General features: G+C 38.5%; 2 protein-coding genes across 19 annotated transcripts in view; one reads left to right on the forward strand and one right to left on the reverse strand.

Annotated features, from left to right (window-relative positions):
* Positions 1–6438, reverse strand: part of MTRF1 (mitochondrial translation release factor 1) — a 57859-nt gene extending 51421 nt beyond the window's left edge. For 7 of the 9 annotated variants that reach the window (XM_082435844.1, XM_082435843.1, XM_082435838.1 and 4 more), the window contains exon 1: positions 6002–6117. The gene's annotated coding sequence lies outside the window, so the exon portion shown is untranslated. Of the gene's footprint in view, positions 1–6001; positions 6118–6304 lie in introns of those variants that run through there. The other 2 variants (XM_082435840.1, XM_082435839.1) reach the window with 2 other exon arrangements.
* Positions 6313–24624, forward strand: part of NAA16 (N-alpha-acetyltransferase 16, NatA auxiliary subunit) — a 69154-nt gene continuing 50842 nt past the window's right edge. For 7 of the 10 annotated variants that reach the window (XR_014256400.1, XR_014256401.1, XR_014256402.1 and 4 more), the window contains exons 1-6: positions 6313–6452; positions 10203–10287; positions 11872–11976; positions 13451–13608; positions 16420–16554; positions 22527–22680. Coding sequence is in view for 7 of the 10 variants with exons in the window: in XM_082435816.1 (XP_082291942.1) it covers positions 6399–6452; positions 10203–10287; positions 11872–11976; positions 13451–13608; positions 16420–16554; positions 22527–22680 (691 nt within the window). In the remaining 3 variants the exon portion in view is untranslated. Of the gene's footprint in view, positions 6453–9084; positions 9115–10202; positions 10288–11871; positions 11977–13450; positions 13609–16419; positions 16555–20995; positions 21027–22526; positions 22681–24624 lie in introns of those variants that run through there. The other 3 variants (XM_082435819.1, XM_082435820.1, XM_082435822.1) reach the window with 3 other exon arrangements.

A 24624-nucleotide genomic window follows, 5' to 3' on the forward strand; every position in this document is an offset into this window, starting at 1 on the left:
TGACTCCAGCCTAGCTAGCGTCTTTTCTTCTCTCATGATATCCTCCAAGAACTTCACGTTTCAGCTCAACCAGATAACTCCTTATTTCCCCCAAAACACATCTTCAAACTTGTCTTTTTTGTTCATATTGCTAAAAGATACTTTTTAAAGGTAAGATTATGACTTTTGTATAAATATGAAATGTACAACTGTCAATTTTTAAAATTAATTAATTATTAATTAATGAGGGATGTTATAATTTGTTCAACAAAATCTAAAGAGAAAACATAAATACACCATAAGGAATGCTGAAATGAATTTGTTTAAAAGATGAAAAACTGGTCAGTACACGCAAGACATAACCACTTGCACCTCAGTTATACAAATTTGCATTTCTAGGGAAAAGAATCATGTGCAGGGCTTCCCTGGTGGCGCAGTGGTTAAGAATCCGCCTGTCAATGCAGGGGACAAGGGTTTGAGCCCTGTTCCGGGAAGATCCCACATGCCGAGGAGCAACTAAACCCGAGTGCCACAACTACTTAGCCTGCGCTCTAAAGCCTGCGAGCCACAACTCCTGAAGCCCACACGCCTAGAGCCCGTGCTAGGCAACAAGAGAAGCCACCGCAATGAGAAGCCCGCGCACCGCAACGAAGAGTAGCCCCCGCTCGCCGCAACTACAGAAAGCCTGCCCCGCAGCCACGAAGACCCAACGCAGCCAAAAATAAATAAATAAATAAATAAATTAAAAAAAACCGGCAATCTCAGTAAAAGAATCATGTGCATTGTTAGCAGTTTTCTACAACATAAAAGAGTTGTAAAATAGCTCAAAGACAATGAAAAACAGTTAATTCAACAGGAGGTCTTAAAATCTCTTTGCCTATTTCAGTGTCTCCCAATTTTTCTTGACAATACTAATTCCTCTGCCTGGAGTGCAATTCATTGAAATTATCTTCATCAAACCAGTATTTACTGAATATCTACTATGTGCCAAGCACTCTGCTAAGTGCTAGGGGTTCAATGGTGAGGAAAACAGACCCCATTCCAGCTGTCATTGTCTTTGATAGATCAGCTCCTCCACCTATCATAGTCCTTCGTTTAAGCTCTCATATAATCTCAATTACAATTCTTGTAATATTGCTGAATCTTTCCTTGTATTATACTTAGCAATTTATTATTCACACTTCATTTTACAGTTCTGGGGAGCAAGATACAAGTCCCAAATTCTGAATCTCTTTGGCAGAAGATGATAAATTACTTTCTCATTCCTGAGGAGGTGAAAGCAACTACAGCTAGGCACAGACAGGAAGGGCATCACAGATACACACTGAGAATCTAGGAAATTTCAAGAGATAGGCAGGAACCAAATCATAAAGGGCTTCACATTCTCAGGTAAAGAGGCTCAGCTTTCTCCTGGAAGCCATGGAAGAATTTTAAGCAATAAGCATCATTAGGGACTTCCCTGGTGGGCCAGTGGGTAAGACTCTGCACTCCCAATGCAGGGGGCCTGGGTTCGATCCCTGGTCTGGGAACTAGCTCCCACGTGCATGCCACAACTAAGATTGCGCTTGCCACAAATAAGAAGTCCGCATGCTGCAACCAAACAGGCCACAACAAAGATCCCAAGTGCCTCAACTAAGACCCGGAGCAGCCAAAATTAATTAATTAATTAATACTTTTTAAAAAGCATCATTAGATTTGTATTTTACAAAGATCATGTAGTAGGCTGAATGTATGTAACACTCTAATCACCGGGATCTGTGACTGTGTTACCTTATGTGGCAAAAAGAGACTTTGCAGATGTGATTAAATATATTAAGATGGGGAGATGATCCTGCATTATCTTCGTGGGCCCAGTGTGATCACAAGGGTCCTTATAAGAGAGAGGCAATAGAATTAGAGTCAGAGAGAAGATGTGAAGAGGAAGCAGAGGTCAGAGAGTAGAGGAGATGCTTTGCTGTTGGCTTTGAAGATGGAAGAAAGGGCCATGAGCCCAGAAATGCAGGTGGCCTGGAGAAGCTGGTAAAGGCAAGGAAATAAATTCTCTCCTAGAGCCTCCAAAAGGAACATGGTCCTGCAGACACATTTCTGACTTCTGATGTCCAAAACTGTGAGATAGTAAATTTGTGTTGCTTTAAGACATAATCTGTGGCAATTTGTTACAGCAGTGATAGAAAATTAATGCAGATTCCCATTAATACAGATTTTTCCCTTGGAAATTAATGCAAAAAATAAACTGAATGAGGCTGGCTAAGGATCTATGGAAACTCATTAGTATGCTGTGAGAAGCAGTTTAGCATAGTGGCTACAGGCATGAACTTTGGTGAGATGGCCCTTACTTAGTTTCATAATTGGGTATAAATTTACTTTTTTTAAGCTTCTGTTCTCATTTGTAAAAGGGGGATAATAGTATTTTTCTCATGGTGTTTTCATGAGGATTAAATAAGAAATAGCAAATTATACATAGTGTCTGGTACAGGGTATGTGCTCAATAACAGTTATTATTAAATGATTACAGTAATTGAGAAGAGAAGGGAGAATAAGGAGAGAGAAGTAAAGTCTCCAAAGAAGGCAGAAATGTATTCCCTCCTAAGTACCGTTGGAGGAATTAATTCTGCATAGGCCAGAAGGCACTGTTTTTTGTTCTAGTATTTATTTATTTATTTATTTTTGGTTGCATTGGGTCTTAGTTGCAGTACGCGGGATCTTTCGTTGCGGTGAGCGGGCTTCTCTCTAGTTGTGGCACATGGGCTTCTCTCTAGTTGTGGCACGCAGGCTCCAGAGCACGCAGGCTCAGTAGTTGCAGTGTACAGGCTCTCTAGTTGTGGCACGTGGGCTCAGTAGTTGCAGCCCGCAGGCTTACTTGCCCCACTGCCTGTGGGATCTTAGTTCTCCGACCAGGGATTGAACCCGTGTCCCCTGCATTGGAAGGTGGATTCTTAACCACTGGACCACCAGGGAAGTCCAGAAGGCACTGTTTTTGCTGAGAGGGGAAGAAAGAAGAAAAGTGATGGGTGCTGAGGGGCACTCCACAAATAGGGGTTGAATGAGTGAATAGATAAGGAGAAAATAGTGTGACCCAGAAACTGGCAAGTTTGATGCAGTTGAAGAAGAGGTATATTGAGAATAGTAGAGTGAATTAGCTAGCTTAGATCCCCTGCATCCTGAAGAGTGAAAGGCTCTTATTAAGGAATCAGCAAATGTTTGTGGAAGGAAAGATAGGAGATTGTCATTAGAACATGAATTGTCCCTCAAAGAATCTGATTGAAGTCACTAGCATCAGAAATGATAGATGTACACAGAACAGCCCTATGAGAGCAACAGCCCTTGGGCTCATGCTGGAGGTGGGATGCTGGAGCCTCAGTGCAATGGCAAAAAGGCTTCTCTCAGTGTCACCCTGACAGGCTACTAATCCCAGAAGCTGGCATCTCATCTTCAATAACAGGTAGTTATGCCTGTTGAAACAAGTTTCCTTGGAGTTAAAAGGATATTGGCAAATCTCTTCTCATTTAAAAATAATTTAAGGGACTTCCCTGGTGGTCCAGTGCTTAAGACTCTGCACTTCCACTGCAGGGGGCACAGGTTCGATCCCTGGTCAGGGAACTGAGATGCCACATGCTGTGCTGCGTGGTAAAATGAAATGAAATGAAATAAAATAAAATAAAATATAAGGTAGTAGATTGCTAGAATTTATGATTTAAGAGGAGGGGCAGGTCTTGCTGATTCTAAATTTGGCCATGGGAGTGGGTAGCTAAAATAGGGAAAAAGGTGAAGGTCTGGGGCTTCCCTGGTGGCGCAGTGGTTGAGAATCTGCCTGCCAATGCAGGGGACACGGGTTCGAGCCCTGGTCTGGGAAGATCCCACATGCCGTGGAGCAGCTAAGCCCGTGTGCCACAACTACTGAGCCTGCGCGTCTGGAGCCTGTGCTCCGCAACAAGAGAGGCCGCGATAGTGAGAGGCCTGCGCACCGCGATGAAGAGTGGCCCCCACTTGCCGCAAGTAGAGAAAGCCCTCGCACAGAAACGAAGACCCAACACAGCCAAAAATAAATAGATAAAAAAGTGAAATTCTTAAAAAAAAAAAAAAAAAGGTGAAGGTCTTTGTAGATGAAACCAGGGAACTGTAAGGCCAGGGATTTTTTAAAAAATGGATTGTATTTTTTAGAGCAGTTTTATGTTCACAGAAAAATTAAGCTGAAGGTACAGAGATTTCCCCTATGGAAACCCCCTGTCCCCACATATGCATAGCCTCTTCCATTGTCAATATCTCCCACCAGAGCAATACATTTGCTACAACTGATGAACCTACATTGACACCTCATTATCACCCACAGTCCATAGTTTACATTAGGGTTCACTCTCGGTGTTGTACACCCTATAGGTTTTGACAAGTGTATAGTGATGTGTAGCAACCACTAGAGTATCATACAGAATACTTTCACTGCCCTAAAAACCCTCTGTGCTTCACCTAGTCATCCCTCCCTCCCCCTAACCCTTGGCAATCACTGATCTTTTAACTGTCTCCATAGTTTTGTCTTTTCTAGAAAGTCATATAGCTGGAATCATACCGTATGCAGCCTTTTCAGATTGGCTTCTTTCACTTAGTAATATACATTTAAGATTCTCTGATGTCTTTTCATGGCTTGATAGCTCATTTCTTTTTAGTACTGAATAATATTCCATTGTCTAAATGTACCACAGTTTGTTTATCCAAGGCTAGGGTTTTAAATCATACATATAGTTACTGGAATCATAGTAAATGGATGCTAGGAGTGAAGTTGAAATGACAGCTATTGTCACTTGGCAAATGAACAAATGAAGGATAGTGACCAAGAGGAAAAGGAGAAGAGAACAACAAAGCTGGTGAGTATAGACTCAAGTATCCTGTCCTTAAATGCAGGTGAAGTATTATGATTTGGGGGGGGCAGTGGGATGGGGAAAAAAGTGCTGATTTTTCCCTCACGAACTCCTACGGTATATAAGCAGAGGAAGATGCAAAATGAGAGACAATGTCCCTGATGAAGGGCTGGATATCAATGATGGTAAGGAGGAAGAGAATGCTCAGTGAAAGAGTTGAGGATAAAGCCGAATAGAAAGGTGTGGCATAGAAAGGAGCAGTAGGAGGATGAGTCTGGAGAGAAAGCAGAGAGACAAACAAACAAGAATACAACAGAAGTGAGAGGACTGGAGGGCGTGAATCTGTTGATAGTTTTTTTTTTAAATTTTTATTTATTTATTTATTTATTTTTGGCTGTGTTGGGTCTTCGTTTCTGTGCGAGGGCTTTCTCTAGTTGCGGCAAGCGGGGGCCACTCTTCATCGCGGTGCACAGGCCTCTCACTATCGCGGCCTCTCTTGTTGCGGAGCACAGGCTCCAGACACGCAGGCTCCGTAATTGTGGCTCACGGGCCTAGTTGCTCTGCGGCATGTGGGATGTGGAATCTTCCCAGACCAGGGCTCGAACCCGTGTCCCCTGCATGGGCAGGCAGATTCTCAACCACTGCGCCACCAGGGAAGCCCCACTATGTTGACTTTTATGTATGGTAGAAAGCGCCCCAGAGTTGGAAGATCCTGGGTTTGAATCTTTTTTCTTTCATTATTATAGGGCTTGTATAAAGGAGAACCACCTGAGGAGAAAGCGTAGGTAGACCTGGGGAATCAGGCGCCGCATAAAACCACCGTAATTCTCACTGACAATGTGAGGTGTTCTAAACTGCTGAGAATATTTTTCTCCGATATTTCAAACGTGCTTTCACATTAGCCCTTTTCAAGTCCTGCCCAGTGACCTCACATACGTTGTGAATACTTCTTTGCTCTGCCCTGGAGAGAAAAGGCTTCTCTTAAAGTCTAAGTCGAGGGAGAAAAGAAGGAAAACAAGTTCGTCCTACATAAAGAAATTTACTTTGAGTCCAGCGCTGTTTAAATTCCTGACTGGAGAGAAATCAAAAAAGTCAGACTCTGGTATAACTAACATTATCTTGGGCCAGAAGCCTAACAACCAAAGCACAATACAAGGCAGCGACTTAACGAACGGCTACGGTGTAACAGCCCTACCCGGGGCCTGGGTGCAGGTGACAGAAGCGACCACCTAACACAAGCGCCCAGTTCCTCGCCGCGGGGCGCCCTGCGCATGCGCACGCCGCCTCGCCCGAGGTGGGGGGGGTGGGCCCTAGTTGCCATCTTGCCCCGTGCGGGAGCCGCCGCCGCTTGCCCCAAAGCAAGGCTGGGGCTGAAGGGCATCCTACCCAGACCGGCATCCTCTTCCATTGCCAGCCCTGCCCGACAGCTCTGCCCAGGCTGCTCAGCCCCAAGTCTAGGCCAATGAACTGACCCGTCACCCGCAGCTCGACTCTTAGCCGCGGCTTGTCCCAGTGCCCATCCCGCGAAACGGAGCGCGCGGGCACCCAGCCTTCTCGCCAGCCGCGATGCCGAACGTGCAGCTGCCGCCAAAGGAGAACAACCTCTTCAAACGCATCTTGGTGAGTGGCCGGTGGCTGCGCCGCCCACCCCCGGCAGCCCCGGGCCTGGCGCGGCGAGCGGTCCGGCGGCGATGGCGCCTGCGCGGCCGGGCCCGGCCCCCCTGGGTTCTTTGTTTGTGCGCGAACCCGCATGGCCCTACCCCCGCCTCGCAGGGCCCGCCACCCGGCTCTCCTCCCTCCCTCCGCGGCCGCTCCTTCCAGAATCTTCCCGCCGCAGTCACCCTGGGCCTGGGCGCGCCGGCCGGGAGTGGCCCATGCCCTCTGCGGCGCCTGGCGGCCGGCCTCGCGACCTCCTCCCCCCGGTCCACCCCAGTTACTTTTGCCGGCATCCCCGCGTCCAGGTGTTCGTTCACTGCTTTATGTGGAATCTATTGCACAGCGCACCTCGACACCTATGAAAGCGGGAGCGATCCTGTAATGGGGTGGGATCCGATTTATACCGGTTACGGGAAACTAAAACCTCGGAGACTCATTCTCTCTCTGGTAGAGAGTTTGCCTGTTTTTGGTGTGTCATACTAATCCTCTTTGGGAAGTAAGTGACTCGAACTGCATTTCTAAGTTCTAAAGCCGAACACACAGCTCTGATTGTTTTTAACTCGTACAGGCCCTGTAAGTGGTTAAAGCCGCGCGGACTGGCTGGTATTGCACTTGAGGGGTGCATTTACTTTGATTCCGAGCAGAAACCTGAATAATGGCCCCGTAATGATGACGGCGGCCGGGTGGAGAGGGGAGTTTTCTGTGGGTTATGTGTCACCGTCCTGGTACCTTCACGGTTTCCCGGGGAGGAGGGGCAACATGCCTTTGCTTTTCTCAATAGACACTGGAGACTGATTGTCTTTCATCTGAAAACCAGCGTTTAGATTTTAAGGGTGAATTTATTAATCAGAGCTTGTGTTGGTTATATGACCATTAGCTGTTGCTTACCTTTATTATATATAAAATAAAGTATAAGCAACTGCAGATAAAAAAAAAAATTACAGCTGTTCTGTTTCAAGCCAAATAGAAACGTCACAGTTTTCAGAATGTTACAAAAGCTACATAGTAAATGGGATGAAAATTTTGTCTTAATTTTATATGGTGCTTAGTGTTGCGCAAACGATGAGAAACGAGTGTAAAAACATAAATCTAATTAAAGAATTGTGGCAGATTGCTTCATTCGACTTTGCATGTATTTTTTTCTTTATTTTACTTTCATTTTTCTCATACCCTTGTATTTTTCGCAGTGTGGAATTGGAGAAGTGAACTTTTTTGCCCCTTTTGGGTGGGGTGTTTTGTTGTTTTTTTTTTGGTCTAAGGAAACTGAAACATGTTAATGAAAAATTATAAATTGTTGGATTTCAGGACATTTGGTATTATACCTAAAAGATGACAGACACTTATTTTCTCTCTATACGGATATTTTCTAGTTCAAATCATGTTATCAGTAGCATAATGAAAAACAATTATATGATTTATTATTACTCTAGTTATAAAAAAATGTAAAGACCACTGCAGAGTTAATTTTATCCCCAAATAAATTGGGAAATGCTAAACATTTTTTATCTGGGTATGTAATGTTTATTATAATGTTATATGAATTTAGGAGGATACTGCAAAAGTGAATGATTTGATCGTCTCAAATTGCAGTAAGTGTGGGTAAAGTTTTACTATGACAAATTCCATAGCAAACAGAAGTCTATAATAAAATTATTCTTTTAAGTTTGGTTGGTGGACCAAAATGCTTTGCCACCAACAGTAATTTTTAAAAAATTATCATTTTACTGAAACACACCCATACAAATTCACCAGGGTGCTTATCACATGTTCTGCATGGCTTGTCCCTGCCTATCTTATTCCCCAGACTGGCTGTTAGCATAATGTTTTGTTGAATTTTGGAGCTATTGCAGGCCCTCTTTTACAAATGAGACAGTCAAACCCAGGAACGGTAAATGACTAAGTGTCTAAGGTTCTCCGTCTGGTTAGTAGCAAAGTTGAAACTAGAGTCTATCTTTTCTACTAAGTAGATATTCCTTACTGAACTTAAGACTTTTCTTTAACCTGAGTACTCGGATACTGGAGATGACTACCTGGGCTTGAATTGGGGCTCTGACGCTTACTAGCTGTGTAAACTCAGTAACTGTGCCTCAGTCTCTCCATCTAAAATGTAGATAACGTGTATCTTATAGGCTTTCCTGGTATTTAAGTAAGGAGTAAATGAGAACAGTGCCTGACACATAGTAAGTGCTTCCAATAAGTGTTAACTATTACTATTACTGTTATTGGTAGTATGATATTATTACTTCCAGATCACTTGGTAAGGCAGAAAAAAAAAAATTTCTCTTCTTTTCCTCTTCCCCAGTAGCTCCTTCAGCTTTTTTTTTTTTTAAATATTTTTGGAATATGTAATATATTCGCATGGTTCAAAATTCAGGTTTTCCTATCCTGTTTCCCAACCACTAAGTTCTCTTCCCCATAGGCAATCAAGAAGCCTTAATTTAAAGATTTTTTTCTATGAATACTTTTCTAATTCTTCTCTCCATATTCCACCCCTGTTGGCAAGAATTAATCTCTTCCTCCTCCTTTGCTGGTACTGTTTTGCTTGGAACTTGACTGTATATATTGACTATGTATTGAGCAGTTCTTATCTGTCTAGAACATGAGGATGCAGCAGTGTTTAAAATAGGCAAGATCCCTGTTCTCAGGAGCTTACAGTATGGTGGGGAAGATAGACACTAAATAAGTACAAAAATGAGTAAGAATGTCAGGAAATGATAATGCTGTGTAGAAAATAGAGTAATATGATAGAGTGTTTTGGGGGGTGCTGTAAGAGGCTGGCAGTATTAGATAGACTTGTCAGGTAGATGATATGTAAAACTTGATCGTAAGGAATCAGCCATGGGAAGATGTGGGGAGGAACAACATTTCAGGGGGTGGAAGGAACACAAGTGCAGAGGTCCTGAGGTGGGGATGAGCTTGGCACGTTGAGTACTAAAAAGAAAACCCGTAACCACGTAAGTGAGAGATTGAGTTAAAGATGCTGTGTTCTGATGGTTAATAGCTGTGGAGGGCAGGCGTGATTACTTAGCCTGGCTGGTGTCATTGAGGAATAAAGAGGGTTTATTCCTAAATAAATCTAGTCTAATACAAGTGTAAGAGATTTGCTTACACTTGGATTAGACTACAAGTGATGGAAAGACCATAGTCTTGGAGTCAGAGGAGAGTTTGCAACTAAGCTGAGCCACTTACAAATTAATTTAATGGACTTTTAAGTTTCAGTTTCTCCGTCTGTAGGGTGGAGGTCATGACACCTACCTTAAGGAGTTGTTATGAGTTATAGCAAGTTTTGTACAGACACATGTTAGTTGCTCAGTAAATAGCAGTATTTTTTTGTGTGTATGCCTTGGTTCCATTCTTGAAGTAGCAAAGACTTTTAATGCAGTTTCTAGTATTTTTCTGTGTTATCACATATGTTTTTGCTTTTGGATTTTGAATAAAAGAAAGCTGTAGCAGTGTGTTGGTTGACAGTTAAGGTGTTTTTTTCTGTATCTTCTATAAAAGTGAAAATACTCAGATACCAGAATAGTTTGGCAAGGAGTAGGTAACAGAGGTAAACTTCATGTTATAACTGATACGAATTGATACAAAACCTTTCCATCACATATGTTTTAGACCTAATTTTGGATCTTGAATTTAGAATTTATATAATGGAATGAAAAATTGCTACATGTGTATTCATTTTATATAATAATTTTTGTTCATATTTCTTTACAGAAATGTTATGAACAGAAGCAATACAAAAATGGCCTCAAGTTTTGCAAGATGATTCTTTCAAATCCAAAATTTGCTGAACATGGAGGTATTATCTCACCTATGAGAGATTACGTTGGGGAAATCTAATTCTAAAATCAGATGGATAGGATTCCCAACAGTGAAAGAAGAATACTTCCCAGATTCCATGGCCTTGTAGTTCTCTATTAGAGTGCATAAATGTTTAACGTTTTCAGATATGCCTCATATCATTCTTATTCTAGATTACTTCTGTTATGCTTAGGTATATTTACAGTCTTTACTTTTAGATGAGAAATGATTGGTTGATATATTGGTGATTGGCATATATACCTGTATTTTTATAGACCTGATTTCATTTGTTACTTTGAATAGAATTTAAGTTTATCCTTTGATTTCTAATGTGTAAAATTAGAACAATATTTGCAACACCAGAGTAGTATTAAGATACAATCAAAGGCATTTTATTTTTTGGTAGATGTATTTTTTATCTATCTGCTAACCTTCATATGTAAATAAGATACTACTGATTTACCATTGTATTATCTTGGGTTGTTTTTCTAGCACTGATGTTAGTAAGTCTGTATTTGCTTGTCTCATCCTTTTTCACTGGTGACCAGTGTTTGGTAAAAGGATGGATCAGGTTAGACATGTAAATTATGGTCCTGTAGCAGAGCAAAGCTGATGGGGTTTCTGAATATTAGACTTGAGTAATTATTGAGACCATCTTTTTGGGAAAAAAGGCTGACCCTACTCAGCTTTCTAATAACACGTAAAACATTCTTTGAAGGCAATGGACAGAAGTAATTTCATAGAATTTTAGAAATTAAAGCTTGTTTTCAAGCTGTTTAGCAGTGGAACCCTTATCCAAATGGAAGCTCGTGGGGAAATTCATTATGTAAAAACAGATAAAATAAGATGTTTGGTCATAGGGGCCTGGACTGCTGGATCACCCGTTCTGAAAACCATAGTCCATAGAGATCAGTTTGAAAACCATCGTTCTTGTCTAAGTCCCTTCTTGTGGATTATTCAGAGAATTATTTCATTCTAAACAATCTTTGATTAACTACCTTCAACATATTCTTGGGTTGCCACTCCCATAGTCCAGTGTCGTGCTTTTCAAATGCAAACTGATGTTAATTAGCCTAAGTGGGATTCGTTGGAATAAACTTGCAGCCAAAAATGAAGTCTGTTCCAATAATGAGTAAGGTGATTTTTAAATTGTGTACATCCCTTTAAGGTAGATTGAATGATTTTGTGGGGTATAAATCAGATGATTTGATTCTTAGTAGGATTGATCTCAGGTGAAAGCTGAGGTCTGTTGCAGTAGATTTAACTCAACAGGACTCAGGACCCTGCTGTGTTACCTTTTTTCAGCAGAATAATCTTAACCTCCTTTATAGAGTCTTCAGAAAGGCAGAAAGCATTTTACCAACTCAGTCCCAGCCTGAGGAATTTCAGAAAAGGACTTGGGCTAAGCTTTAAGCACATACATAAATATACCTTTACTTTTTTTATTTGGAGAGAAATTCTTCTAACTATAGGATTAAAAGGATGAATAATGTAAGTATTGGTAGAGCTCAGATATTAAAATAGTGCTAAGAGAATAATTTGAATTTTTCATGTGTAAATAGAGGTTAAAAATATTTTTCAGAGACTTTGGCTATGAAAGGATTAACATTGAACTGTTTAGGAAAAAAAGAAGAGGCGTATGAATTTGTTCGTAAAGGACTTCGTAATGATGTCAAGAGTCATGTCTGTATCCTTTTGCAGTAGTTGAATAGTTTAATTTCATTTATGTATTTTCCATTTATGAGTTTTTTCTAACCCAAATTAAAAAAACACTTCACTATAAAAAAGTTTAAAACTATATGGAAGAGTGAATGTAATGAACTTTATGTACCCATTATCAAGTTTCAATAATTATCAACATTTTTAATATTAGTTTCATCTGCTCCCTACTTCTTATTTTTTTGTTTATTGGAGTATTTTAAAGAGAATTACTATGCACTGTATATTTACTTATACAGTTATATTTACTTATATTTACTTACACAGTTGTGCTTAGTGTGAGAGAATAGTAACTAATAATTATATGTGATTTAAAACCCTTTTTTTTCCTATACATCCATAAACTGAGTGATACTTTCCTCGTTCCAAATAATGACTTACCTGTATAGTACTTATCTGTATACTAAAACTTGTGTTCCTTAAAAGTTCCTTAAACTTCCCTTTAGAAATTTTAGGAGAAAAATTCAGAAGCAACTTGATGTAAAATAGATTTTATTTAGTATTAAATATTATATTGATTCTTCAGCTTGGTTTCTGTTGCACAGGGACTTAGCTGTTACTTCACTGGGTACTTATAATCGTATTTTTCATTGACTAGTATCCCAGTTTGTTAAAAAAACAAAAATATTCTTTAGGGATGGATCTTTGAAATTGTTTTAATCTCTGTTTTACGTATTTATATACTTAAAACCTTTCAACATACTACCCTTGTATCTTAATTTTTAACATTTAAATCATCTAGCTATTGGCCAGTATTGAACATCAGTAGTCTTAGTGGTGTTTTTACATATTTAGCTTAGGGTTCTCTCAAAATACTAAATACTTATTTCTTTATCCCAGTGCTTACCCCAGAGCGAAGAGAGAGGGCATGTAAGTATGATAGTTTTTTGGCTCCAAGATATCCTAAGACTTGACTTTATATTAAATAAAAACTTAATTTTTGTGGTCTTTAATATCACTAGTGAATTAACTGATGGTTACATGTTGTTTTATAATTGATTGAATATATACTTGTTTTAAAAGATAATTGCAATTTTTGTATATATTCTGTTTCCATATATAGTGCTTGAGAATAAGTGAGTGTTGAGGTGCTGGCATAGGAAAGTGAGGGGATGGAGGTAGGCAACATGAAGAATTTTTACCAATAATTTTCTCAGGTTACTTAAAAATATATTATGGAAAATTTCAGACATGTACAAAAATAGAATAGAATAATGCACCCCTATCTGCCTATCACCTAGCTTCAATAATTTAACAGTTGTCAATCAAGGCTGATCTGGTTTCATATTTTATCACCCGCTTACTATCCCCCTCCCTCTGATGCCAGATCATTCTGAAGTAAATCCCAAACAAAATACCATTTTGTTAAGGTAAGCTTTCTATTAGACATGTAGCATAGTGTATTCTAGTATCTGTGAATGTCTGTTTCCTTAACTTAATAGGTTGGCATGTATATGGACTCTTGCAGCGTTCTGATAAGAAGTATGATGAAGCTATTAAGTGTTACCGAAATGCCCTCAAATTAGATAAAGATAATCTGCAAATTTTGAGGGATCTCTCTCTGTTACAGATCCAAATGAGAGACCTTGAAGGTTATCGAGTAAGTACTTTAGTCTTAAATGTACATGTTTTTACAATAGATATAGTTTAAAAGCATGTGAATTCAGAATGAGGTGAACTTAAGACAAGATCGTGTAGACTTGATTGTTCATTACAGTCTGTAGTAGAAGGGAAAAGTCACTTTGGATCTTCCTTCCAATAATAGTAGTGGAACTGCATACTTCTTAAAAAAATTAATTAACTAATTAATTTATTCTTTGCTGCATTGGGTCTTCATTGCTGTGTGCGGGCTTTCTCTAGTTGCGGCGAGCAGGGGCTTCTCTTTATTGGCGGTGTGCAGGCTTCTCATTGCGGTGGCTTCTCTTGTTGTGGAGCATGGGTTCTAAGCGCGTGGGCTTCAGTAGTCGTGGTGCGTGGGCTCAGTAGTTGTGGCTCGCGGGCTCTAGAGCGCAGGCTCAGTAGTCGTAGCGCACTGGCTTGGTTGCTCTGCGGCATGTGGGATCTTCCTGGACCAAGGATTGAACCCGTGTCTGCTGAATTGGCAGGTGGATTCTTAACCACTGTGCCACCAGGGAAGTCCCTGGAAGTGCATACTTGATCATCAAAAAAGGATAACTAGTTTATTCATTTTATGGTTTTTTACTTATTTTATTTAATTAAAAAAAAATTCTTGGGTGCGTTGGGTCTTCGTTGCTCTGTGCGGGCTTTCTCTAGTTGCGGTGTGCGGGCTTCTCATTGTGGTGGCTTCTCTTGTTGTGGAGCATGGGCTCTAGGCACGCGGGCTCAGTAGTTGCGGCATGCGGGCCCTAGAGCACGCGAGCTTCAGTAGTTGTGGCGCGCAGGCTCAGTAGTTGTGGGTGGCTCGTGGGCTTAGTTGATCCGTGGCATGTGGGATCTTCCTGGACCAGGGCTTGAACCCGTGTCCCCTGCATTGGCAGGTGGATTCTTAACCACTGCACCACCAGGGAAGTCCCTCATTTAATGCTTTTTGAAAAGCTAGAATATCGCCTATGTGCTAATGCTGTACTATATTCTTTGTGGGCTTGATACTTACAAATTTGGTAAACAGAGCTTTTATAATTAAAATCTAAATGTGGAGATTAATTAGCTTTCTTCATTATGGGTTAGAAAATACAAAATATTGTGAGGATTGCCATAAATGTAGTCCCAGGCCTCTTCACACTGTTATCGTCAACTCTGGGCAGCTCCATGTGCTTACTCCACTTAGTTTCCTAAATTCAGTATGTCCAAAATGGAATTATCTTACTTTCTCATGTGAAGGAGGCTACCAACTCTTAATAGTTCTGTTTAGATAAGTCTCTTTTCATTTACTTTTTTACTGTTGTCCTTCTACTGCCATGTAAGTCTTTGCATAGATTTTTGCAGATGTTTCAAGGGTTCTGCTGAGCTTAATAATGGTACCATTCATCACGATTGTGTGATTTTTCTTCATTAGGACTTAGCAGCCTAAGTTATCTTTAGTTATCTTTATCTTTCTAAAGATAAAATCAGTTATCTTTAGAAATTAAGTAAAGAAATTAGTAATGGCGAGAGACTGGTTGCTAGGAGGGGTAGTGAAATAAATGAAGATAAAAGAGCTGGTGGTTAGATGTGAAGGATTCAAGGAACTAGAGGTACTGGTGATGCCCAAGAACAAGGGCAGGAAGGTCACTGAGTGACAGTGTTGGCAGCATAGGAGCTGTAGCCAGAGTGAGTATCTGAATTTATGATTTCTGGGTGGCAGTAAGGTCTAGGGTGTGGTGGTAGAAGTGGGTCCCTGAAGTGGGGTAGAGATCATTGTAGATGAGGAAATCGTGGATCTAAGAAGATAGGTTATTGGATAGGTGATCCACAGTGTTGCATTTGCCCAGAATAATGGCAGAATTTGGTAGAGAGATGAAAACTGAGTCAGACTTTAATGAAGTGGGGGAGTGACAGAGAAGCAACAGTGAAAGTAAGGGTGATACACTGGTAGAGCTTAATGCCATATGCCTAAAAGGAGCAGACATTTACACATGAATGTAGAGGAGTGATATTGTCTAAGTTGTTTTGTTGAAGATATCTTTTTTTTAAAAAGATCTGATCATGGTTCTCCTTGTGGCATGTACCGTGGATGGACGGCACCCATTCCAACAACAGAGTCACAGAAGCTAAACATTACATTTTCAAAACTCATTGCAGCTAGTGTTCTTCATGAGACCGTGTTCGGCCAAGCAAAGTTGCACTTGCCTAAAAGTTGGAGGCAGATATGAGCTATGAGGAAGTGGGAGCTGTGTAAGGAGGTTACATTTTCTGCTGGTCTGAAGGTATCTTGATTCTTCTGGAGCAGCCATGGTGGAATTTCTGGTGTTTTCTCCCTAATGTTGTAGATATTGAACTGTCTTAGAGTAGCAGCAGTGGTGTTTCTGCTAGAAAAGTCCAGTCAGATGTTTGAGTGTTTTCCCTGGCTGTGTCCGTCCTATCTCTGGGGCCTATTATAATAATGTACAATATGTTGTGGTTTCATATAACAATATTATAAACAGTAAACTCTAGTTTCATAAAAAGCTATCTTAGTCTCTCTTCTGAGATGTTTAGTTACCAGAAGAAATTCTCATTATATAAAGGTAATTTTATAAGGCAGTCTAAAAACATTGACCCCAAGCACATTACATTACAGGGTATTCTCGAACTTAAGTTTAGATCAGGAACATAAAAAGTATTTGTTTTATTTTGGAGTTCAGAGACGTTTGTTCATTGAATTCATTAGAAAGGAATTAAAGGTATTTTTTCTTAAAACTCTGTGATGAATTATATTTTAGAGAAACTTAAGAAAGTGAAAAAAATTTTAAAGAAATTTTTCTTTTTAAAGGAGACGAGATATCAGCTTCTTCAGTTGCGCCCAACACAACGTGCATCCTGGATTGGATATGCTATTGCATACCACTTACTGAAAGATTATGATATGGCACTAAAACTATTGGAAGAATTTAGACAAACTCAGCAAGTAAGAACTGCATTTTAACATTTTCTTCTGCCTTCATAAACTAAAATAGTTAACTTCTATATTGCCTCCACTCCCAAGCATGAATTAGTCTTTCAGACCTATGGAAGAACTTCAAAAATTTTTGAAATAATTGGAAGAAGTTAAAACAAAGAATTCTTCTTTTTTTTTTTTTAATTTATTTATTTATTATTTATGGCTGTGTTGGGTCTTCGTTTCTGTGCGAGGGCTTTCTCTAGTTGCGGCAAGTGGGGGCCACTCTTCATCGCGGTGCATGGGCCTCTCATTATCGCGGCCTCTCTTGTTGCAGAGCACAGGCTCCAGACGCGCAGGCTCAGTAATTGTGGTTCACGGACCTAGTTGCTCTGCGGCATATGGGATCTTCCCAGACCAGGGCTCGAACCCGTGTCCCCTGCATTGGCAGGCAGATTCTCAACCACTGCGCCACCAGGGAAGCCCAAAACAAAGAATTCTTAATACAAAATAAATAATATAAAGATTTCTGTATACTATAATTTCAGCAATATTCAAATGAATAAAGAAAAGAATACATGAGAATGAAAATAGTTTTGTGACTATGGGAATTGTTTCTCTAATATATATTGCTTTATATTTTATATAAATATGTTAATAAATACATTTTAATATGTGTGTAAAATAGAAAAATACAAAAAATATACTGTGTATCACCAGATAAATTAAAAAGATGTTAACATTTTGCCGTAATTGCTCCAGATTTAATTATTTTTTAAAGAAATGTTACAGAAACAGCTGAAGTCCTCCCACATCCCTCCCTAGAGGTAGCCACTATTCTGAAATTGGTATAGATCATTTCTAGTCATGATTACATTATGTTTAAGTAAGTCCATGAAAATTACAAACTATTATTTTGTATATTTAAAATTTTACATGAATGACATGTAGTTTTTAAAATTCAACATTTCTTGAGATATATCTGTGTTGATACATGTTGACTAGTTTATCCATTTTAAACTGCTGTTTGGTGTTCTGTTATATAAATAAGCTAAAGTTAATCTACTCTACTTTGTCTGTATTAAAAATTAGTGCTGCAGTGAATATTCTTGTCTGCTGTTTCATTAGCCACATTTGTTATTTCCTCTTCAGTTTATACCTAAAACGAATTGCAGAGTTGTGGCTCTGTGTGTTTAGTTTTACTAATTTGAAGCACGTGTACTAATTTACATGCCCGCTAGCAAGGTTTTATGGTTATTGTTTGCCTATATCCTTACTGACACTTGATGTCAGCTTTATTATTTTTTCCATTCTTCTGGATGTGAAGAAGTTTATCTCATTATTTTTTTTTAAATTTTTATTTATTTATTTATTTTTTGGCTGTGCCGCGTGGCTTGCGGGATCTTAGTTCCCTGACCAGAGATTGAACCTGGGCCCTCAGCAGTGAAAGTTCCAAGTCCTAACCACTGGACCACCAGGGAATTCCCTCATTATTCTTTTAATTTGTGTTTCTTTGACTATTAGTGAGGGATATTGGAATAAGAGATATTATCTGTACTTTTCTTTTGATGTCTGTGTCTGGCCTCATGGCATGAGTTGGGAAGTGTTCCCTCTTTTGAAAGAGTTTGTGATGGATGGTGTTAGTTCTTATGTAAATATTGGTCCATTTCATCTAGGTAATCTAATTTGTTGGCATGCAACTTTTCGTAATAGTCCTTTATAATCCTTTTTATTTTTGTAGGGTTTGTGGTAATGTCCCTGCTTTTATTCTCAGTTTTAGTAGTCTTCTCTCTTTCTTTCTTGGTCATTCCAGCTAAAGGTTTGTCAATTTTGTCGATCTTGTCAAAGAGCCAACTTGTAGTTTTGTTAAATTTCTCTGTGGGTGTGTTGGTGTATGTATGCTTTAGCACTCAGCCAGGCAGTTTACAACTCTACCTTAGCTTTCGCCTCTTAAGGTGAAAGGTCAGAGTCTCAAGGTCAGCAAGAGGTGAGAGTTTAGGGCTTTCTCAGGTCTTTCTTGAACATATGCGTAACTCTGTACATGTGTGTGACTTTTCAAAGCCCCTATGGACATCACATTTCCCAGCTTTTACTTTAAGGTTTTTGTTTAGTCTGTTGTTTGCCCTGACTGTTAGCTGTCTTTCAGGCACTATAAAGGTAAAACACATGCCTGTAATCACTTTTAATAAGCACTTTTGGCCCTTCCCTTCCCCCCAATGCTTTTTTGCTCTGGGCAAGCTCTGAGTTAGGCTTGTACTTGGAGGCTTGCAGTGAACCAACAGATAGGTCAGTTAATTACAGTTCTTTGGGAATGAGGCTTTGAAAGAGCTTCAGCTTTATTGTTCTCACTGGTGGCTGTCAAACTCCTCTGGGAATACAAGCTTATTTTTCAAGGCTACTGTGTAGCTGGAGAGCACTGGATAGGATTAGGGCAAGTTAAAATGACACAAAACTCACTGGTCTTACCAAGATCTAGCTGTTTTCTTCAATAAATGCTCCCCAGGTGTGCTGTAAGCCTTTGGTTAATTTCCAGAGTTCTGAAAAAGGTGAGTCTGACAGTTTTTGCCAGTTCTTCCCTCGCTCTTTTGGAGAGGTGAAGTTTTGGAGTTCTTTCTTGACTCTCCCGGTTTTCCTGACATCGTCCTCTTTGGATTTTCCTGATGAAAACTTTTTCTTTTGAGACATTACCCTAAAAGCAAGGTATTGTTTTTTGGAATGATAGCCAAACTAATTTTACCTGCTAGAGTGGTAGACTTTTTTTCTCTTCATTTATCCAGTAATTCTCGTTGCAGGGTACACATGATAACAGTCCCCTATTCTACCTTTCTGTCCCTGCCTTGCTATCCAGAGTCTAGTTCAGAGAAGACATGGAAGAACACAGCCCGCCATATGTCTAAATAATGCACGTTCAACTTTTTATATGTATTTTAGGCATTCTCTACGGTTTTTGCTACAATAGAGTAGTATATAGTTCTTTTATGTCACCTCACCGTCTCTTCCCCATTCTCCTGATAATAGTTGTATGAATATTTCTGGTTCTTTAAGTGTTACCTTTATAACATTAGGGAATATACTTATACTTTTGTGTCTTAAGCCAGCAAATGGCAGGAATTCCTTGTTTTTCATGGCTGAATATTATTCTGTTGTATATATATATCACATCTTTATCCAGTCATTTGTTGATGGACACTTAGGTTGTTTCCATATCTTGACTATTGTGAATAATGCTGCAGTGAATAGCTCCTCCCACCCCCCCCGCCCCCCACCCCGCCTTAGCATCCAGTTCTCTGGGACTATCTGCTTTCTTTGAAGAAGAGCTCTTGACTCTTTGAGTGGGATGGATGCCTGGTTACAGGGTAATATTTTAAACAAGGATTTGGCTGCTGAGTTGATGGAAATGGGGTCAGGGTCAGCCTTTCAGTTAATCCTTTAATCTTGAGCCCCATTTCTCGTTCCCGCACCCTCTGTTTACTTGTCATTTCAGAATCCTGACCCTGTTTGGTGTTTTCCAGGGCAGATGGCCACCCTCCCTAAAGATTTCCTCTGTATAGCTACTCTAGGCTTTAGCTTCTTCTGTTTTACTTCATCCCTTATTCTTCATTTGCTTTCCATTTCCCAGAAGTTTGTTGAAATCTCGTATGTTCTGTTTTCATAGGTTAATATATTTTTAAATCCTTTATTATTTTTATTCTCATAAGGGAGTGTGGTAAGTTCGTCATGTTTACTTAGATTCTTAGCTTTGTACTGCGAACTAGAGAATTCTGTATTGAGACTAGTTCTTTGTCTTTATCCAGGAATCAAGTCCTTACCATAAGAGGGTGTACTGTACCATATTCACTGGGGTTTGATAAACAGTCTTTCATTTTAAATACAGTGTTATTGCAATTTGATGGTTAAAATTAGGTGTGTGGAATTTTCTTATTTTTTGTAATAAGTATAATTAAGAGGTATAAGGCTTTTTTGAGGTATAATACATGCCATAAAATTTGCCCATTTTAGTTGTACATCTCAAAGATTTTTTTTTGTAAATTTATAGTCATGGAGTCATTACCACAGTCCAGTTTTAGAATGTTTCGTCACCCCCAAGAAGTTCTTTTGTGCCCATTTGTCAGTTTCCACTCATCCCCAGCCAACCACTGATCTGCTTTTTGTCTCTATAGATTTGCCCTTTTTGGAAACTTCGAATAAAGGCAATCAAATGCAGTGTTTTCTCTCTGAATTCTTTTATTCAGAATGCTTTTGAGATTCACCTGTATTAGAGCATGTATTAGTGGTTCATTCCTTTTTAATGCTGAATACTGTTTCATCATTATAGGGATACACTGTGGTCTATGGATAACACTTTGTTTATCCATTCATTAATTGATGGACATATATATTGTTTTTAGTTTTAGTTGTTATGAATAATGCTGCTATGAACATTTGTGCATAAGTTTTTGTGTGGACATATGTTTTTATTTCTTTTGGGTAGATACCTAGGAATGAAATTACTTGGTTATATGGTAAGTATATATTTAACTTTTTAATAAACTGCCCAGTTGTCTTCCTACGTGGCTGAACCATTTTACATTCCTACTAGCAATGTGTGAGAATTCCGGTTTCTACCCATCCCCACACCTGTTAACTGTCCAATTTTTTGATGATAGCCATCTTAGTGGATATGTAGTAGTATCTGTTTTAGTTGTTTCTCTGCATTTTTCTAACAACTAATGCTATTGAGCATTTTATCATGTTCTTATTAGCCATTTATATTTCTTCTTTGATGAAATGTCTATTCAACTCTTGTGCCCATTTTTTAGTTGGGTTATTTGTCTTACAGCTGAGTTGTAAGAGTTTCTTGAATATTCTCAATACAAGTTCCTTATCAGATAGATCATTTGCAAATATTTTCTCCTAGTCTGTAACTTGTATTTTTATGTTATTAATGGTGTCTTTTGAAGAGGAAAGTTTATAATTTTGTTGAAGTCCAATTTACCTGTTTTTTCTTCTATGCAAAGGGTCACAAAGATTTTCTCCTATTCTTCTAAGGTTTCTTTTATCGTTTTAGCGCTCACATTTAGGTCTGTGATCCATTTTGAGTTAATTTTTGTAAATGGTATGAAGTATGTGTCTAAGGTTTTTGCATATGGATATTAAATTGTCCCACCATCATTTGTTGAAAAGACTAACCTGTCCCTGTTGAATTGTCTTGGCACATCTGTTCAAAATCGGTTGACCAGATTATAAGGGCTAATTTCTGAACCTTGTATTCTGTTCCATTGATCTATATGTGTATCCTTATGCCAGTACCAACCACACTGTCTTGATTACTGTAACTTTAAAGGATGTTTGAAATTTGAAGTACATGTCTTCCTACTTTGTTTTTCTTTTTAAGATTCTTTTGTCCATGCAGGGTTCCTTTTATTTCCATTTGAATTTTAGCATCAGCTTATCAGTTTCTGAAAGCTTGCTGAGAGTTTGATAGGGATTGCATTGAATTTTTAGATCAATTTGGGGAGAATAAATATAGAGTCAAAAAAAGATTGAGTATTCTTTGGTATATGGGTCTTGTTTCTTAAATTTATTCCTGAATGTTTTTTTCATTTTGATGCTATTTTGAAAATTATTTTAATTTCATTTTCAGGTTGTTCATTCCTAGTATTTAGAAGTATAATTGATTTTCATATATTGATCTTGTATTCTGTCATCTTGCTAAACTCCTTTATGGGTTCTAGTAGTTTTTTTTGGAAGATTCTTTAGGATTTTAATCATTTTTATACTTTCCTTTGGTAATAGGATTTGCTAACCTCTTCACTTTGCTGTAGGCAGAAGTCCCCACTCCTTTATTTGTTTTAAAGAATATATTAATCTTCTTTGCTGTTAATCACTCTTCTATTTGTAACTGCTTGTGGGTTGCTTTTTAAAGTCTGTGTGAATGACTGTCCTGAGAAAGCAATTAAATTAAAGATCTGTAACTGCTTTATATTATTATATAAGTAAGATAATTTGGTTATTTTTTTCAGGTTCCTCCCAACAAAATAGACTATGAATATAGTGAACTGATACTGTACCAGAATCAAGTGATGAGGGAGGCAGATCTATTTCAGGAATCTTTGGAACATATAGAAACATATGAGAAACAGATATGTGATAAACTTTTGGTGGAAGAAATTAAAGGTAAGTTGAACTGCTTTTTCTTTTTTATTGGCCTCAATTAAAGAAAAGAATAAAACCTATATACTTTATTATGTCTGAACACTTAAATGAGACTTACTATATATCAGGCAATGTTCTAAATACTTTATTATTAAGCCATTATTAATTAATGTAATGGCTTAATAATAAAATTAATGTACTCTTCATAACAACCCTATGATGTAGTTGTTACATCCATTTTAGAGATCAGGAACTGAGGAACAGAGAGATAAGTGACTTGCCCAGAGTCACACAGCTAAGTAATCTGGGTAGTGCTGGATTTGGGTGCAGGGATTTTGACTCCAGATTCCATTTTCTTAAGCAGTATGTTATACTGCCTTCATATTCAACCCCCTCCCCCAGTATTTATCTCCATATATAGTAAAATGAGAAGAGTAAATGACACTTGAGATCCTCATGAAAGCAAGATTCATTTATTTTCATTATGGGCTAATTAAGAAGACAGGATTCTGAGAAATAGTTTGTTAAGAATGTTTTTCAGCAAAGTCAAACAAATTTTCTTTTTTATACATAGCTTTGCTCATCAATTACCCATTTCCTGAGCAACACCGTATTAAATAGAATGTCCATCTAAATAAATAATTAGTTTAAAACTAAAATCTCATGTAGTTGCAGGACTTCTAAAGCTTAAAAATACTAGCTAAGGTTTATTTACTCTTCTGTGTTTCACAGTATGGTAATTGCTTAAACTGCTTAATTTCACTTAATTTTTTAGCACCTCTAACATGGGTATTACTTATTGTCCCTTTTTATATTTGAAGAAACTAAGAGAGGTTAAAGACTTGCCCAAGTTGCCCCCAGCCTTTCAGGAGGTAGAGTTAATTTCTAAAAATATCTTTCTGACTTCAGAGCCTTTCCTTTTTTTTTTTTAAAATTTAAATAGACTTTATTTTTTAGAGCAGTTCTAGGTTCACAGCAAAACTGAGTGGAAGGTACAAAGATTTCCTATATACCCTCTGTCCCTGCGCATGCACAATTCCTCTTACCTGCACCCCCCCTCCCCCCAAGCCTGTAGTTTACATTTGGGTTCACTCTTGGTGTTGTATACCCTCTAGGTTTTAAAAAATGTATGATGACATTTTACATACTACCATTGTAGTATCATACAGAGTAGTTTCACTGCCCTAAAAATCCTCTGCTCTGCCTGCTTCTCCTTACCCCCAACCCTTGGCAACCAGTAATCCTTTTACTGTCTCCATAGTTGTGCTTTTTACAGAATGTATTAGAGGTGGAGGCATACAGTATGTAGCCTTTTCAGATTGGCTTCTTTCACTTAGCGATATGCATTTAAGGTTCTTTCATGTCTTTTCATGAGTCCTTTTAACTGCTATCCTCTACTCTTGTGGAGGAATGGGGCACGATCATAGTTCTTTTTTTCTCCTTTTATTATTTTTTGAATTCAAGTATAGTTTAACGTACTGTTTATGGTTTTAACTAGTAAATGTTTATGTGTGTTCACTTTGTACCAAGTAGTGTGCTGACCATTTTAAGTACATTATTTCAGTTGATATCGTAAAAACAGACTGATGTAGTTGATATTTTGCAGGTAAGGAAATGGAAATTGGAAGTTTTGTAAGTTATTCAAAGTCATAGAGCTAGAAAGTGGTAAAACTGATAGTTACACCTTGTTAGTCTTACTGTAGAGCTTGAGTAATATATAATATAATAAAATAAATAGTAAAATGATATATATAATAATTACTGTAATATGATGATGATGAAAGCTGAAATAGTATGTATGACTGAAGACATTTCAAAGGGTTGTTTGAAACAGATTCTGTAGGGAATGGGAAAGCTTAGGGATAGAAAGTTGAGATATATTTTTTGAGATTCTGCCTTTTATCTTGATTAGGTGTGCTTTCCATTTTATCTGAGAAGTTCGTTATTTATTTATTTCGGCTGCGC

Source organism: Balaenoptera physalus, assembly GCF_965194825.1.
Source record: "Balaenoptera physalus genome assembly, chromosome: 18".
Classification (NCBI taxonomy): Eukaryota; Metazoa; Chordata; class Mammalia; order Artiodactyla; family Balaenopteridae; genus Balaenoptera; species Balaenoptera physalus.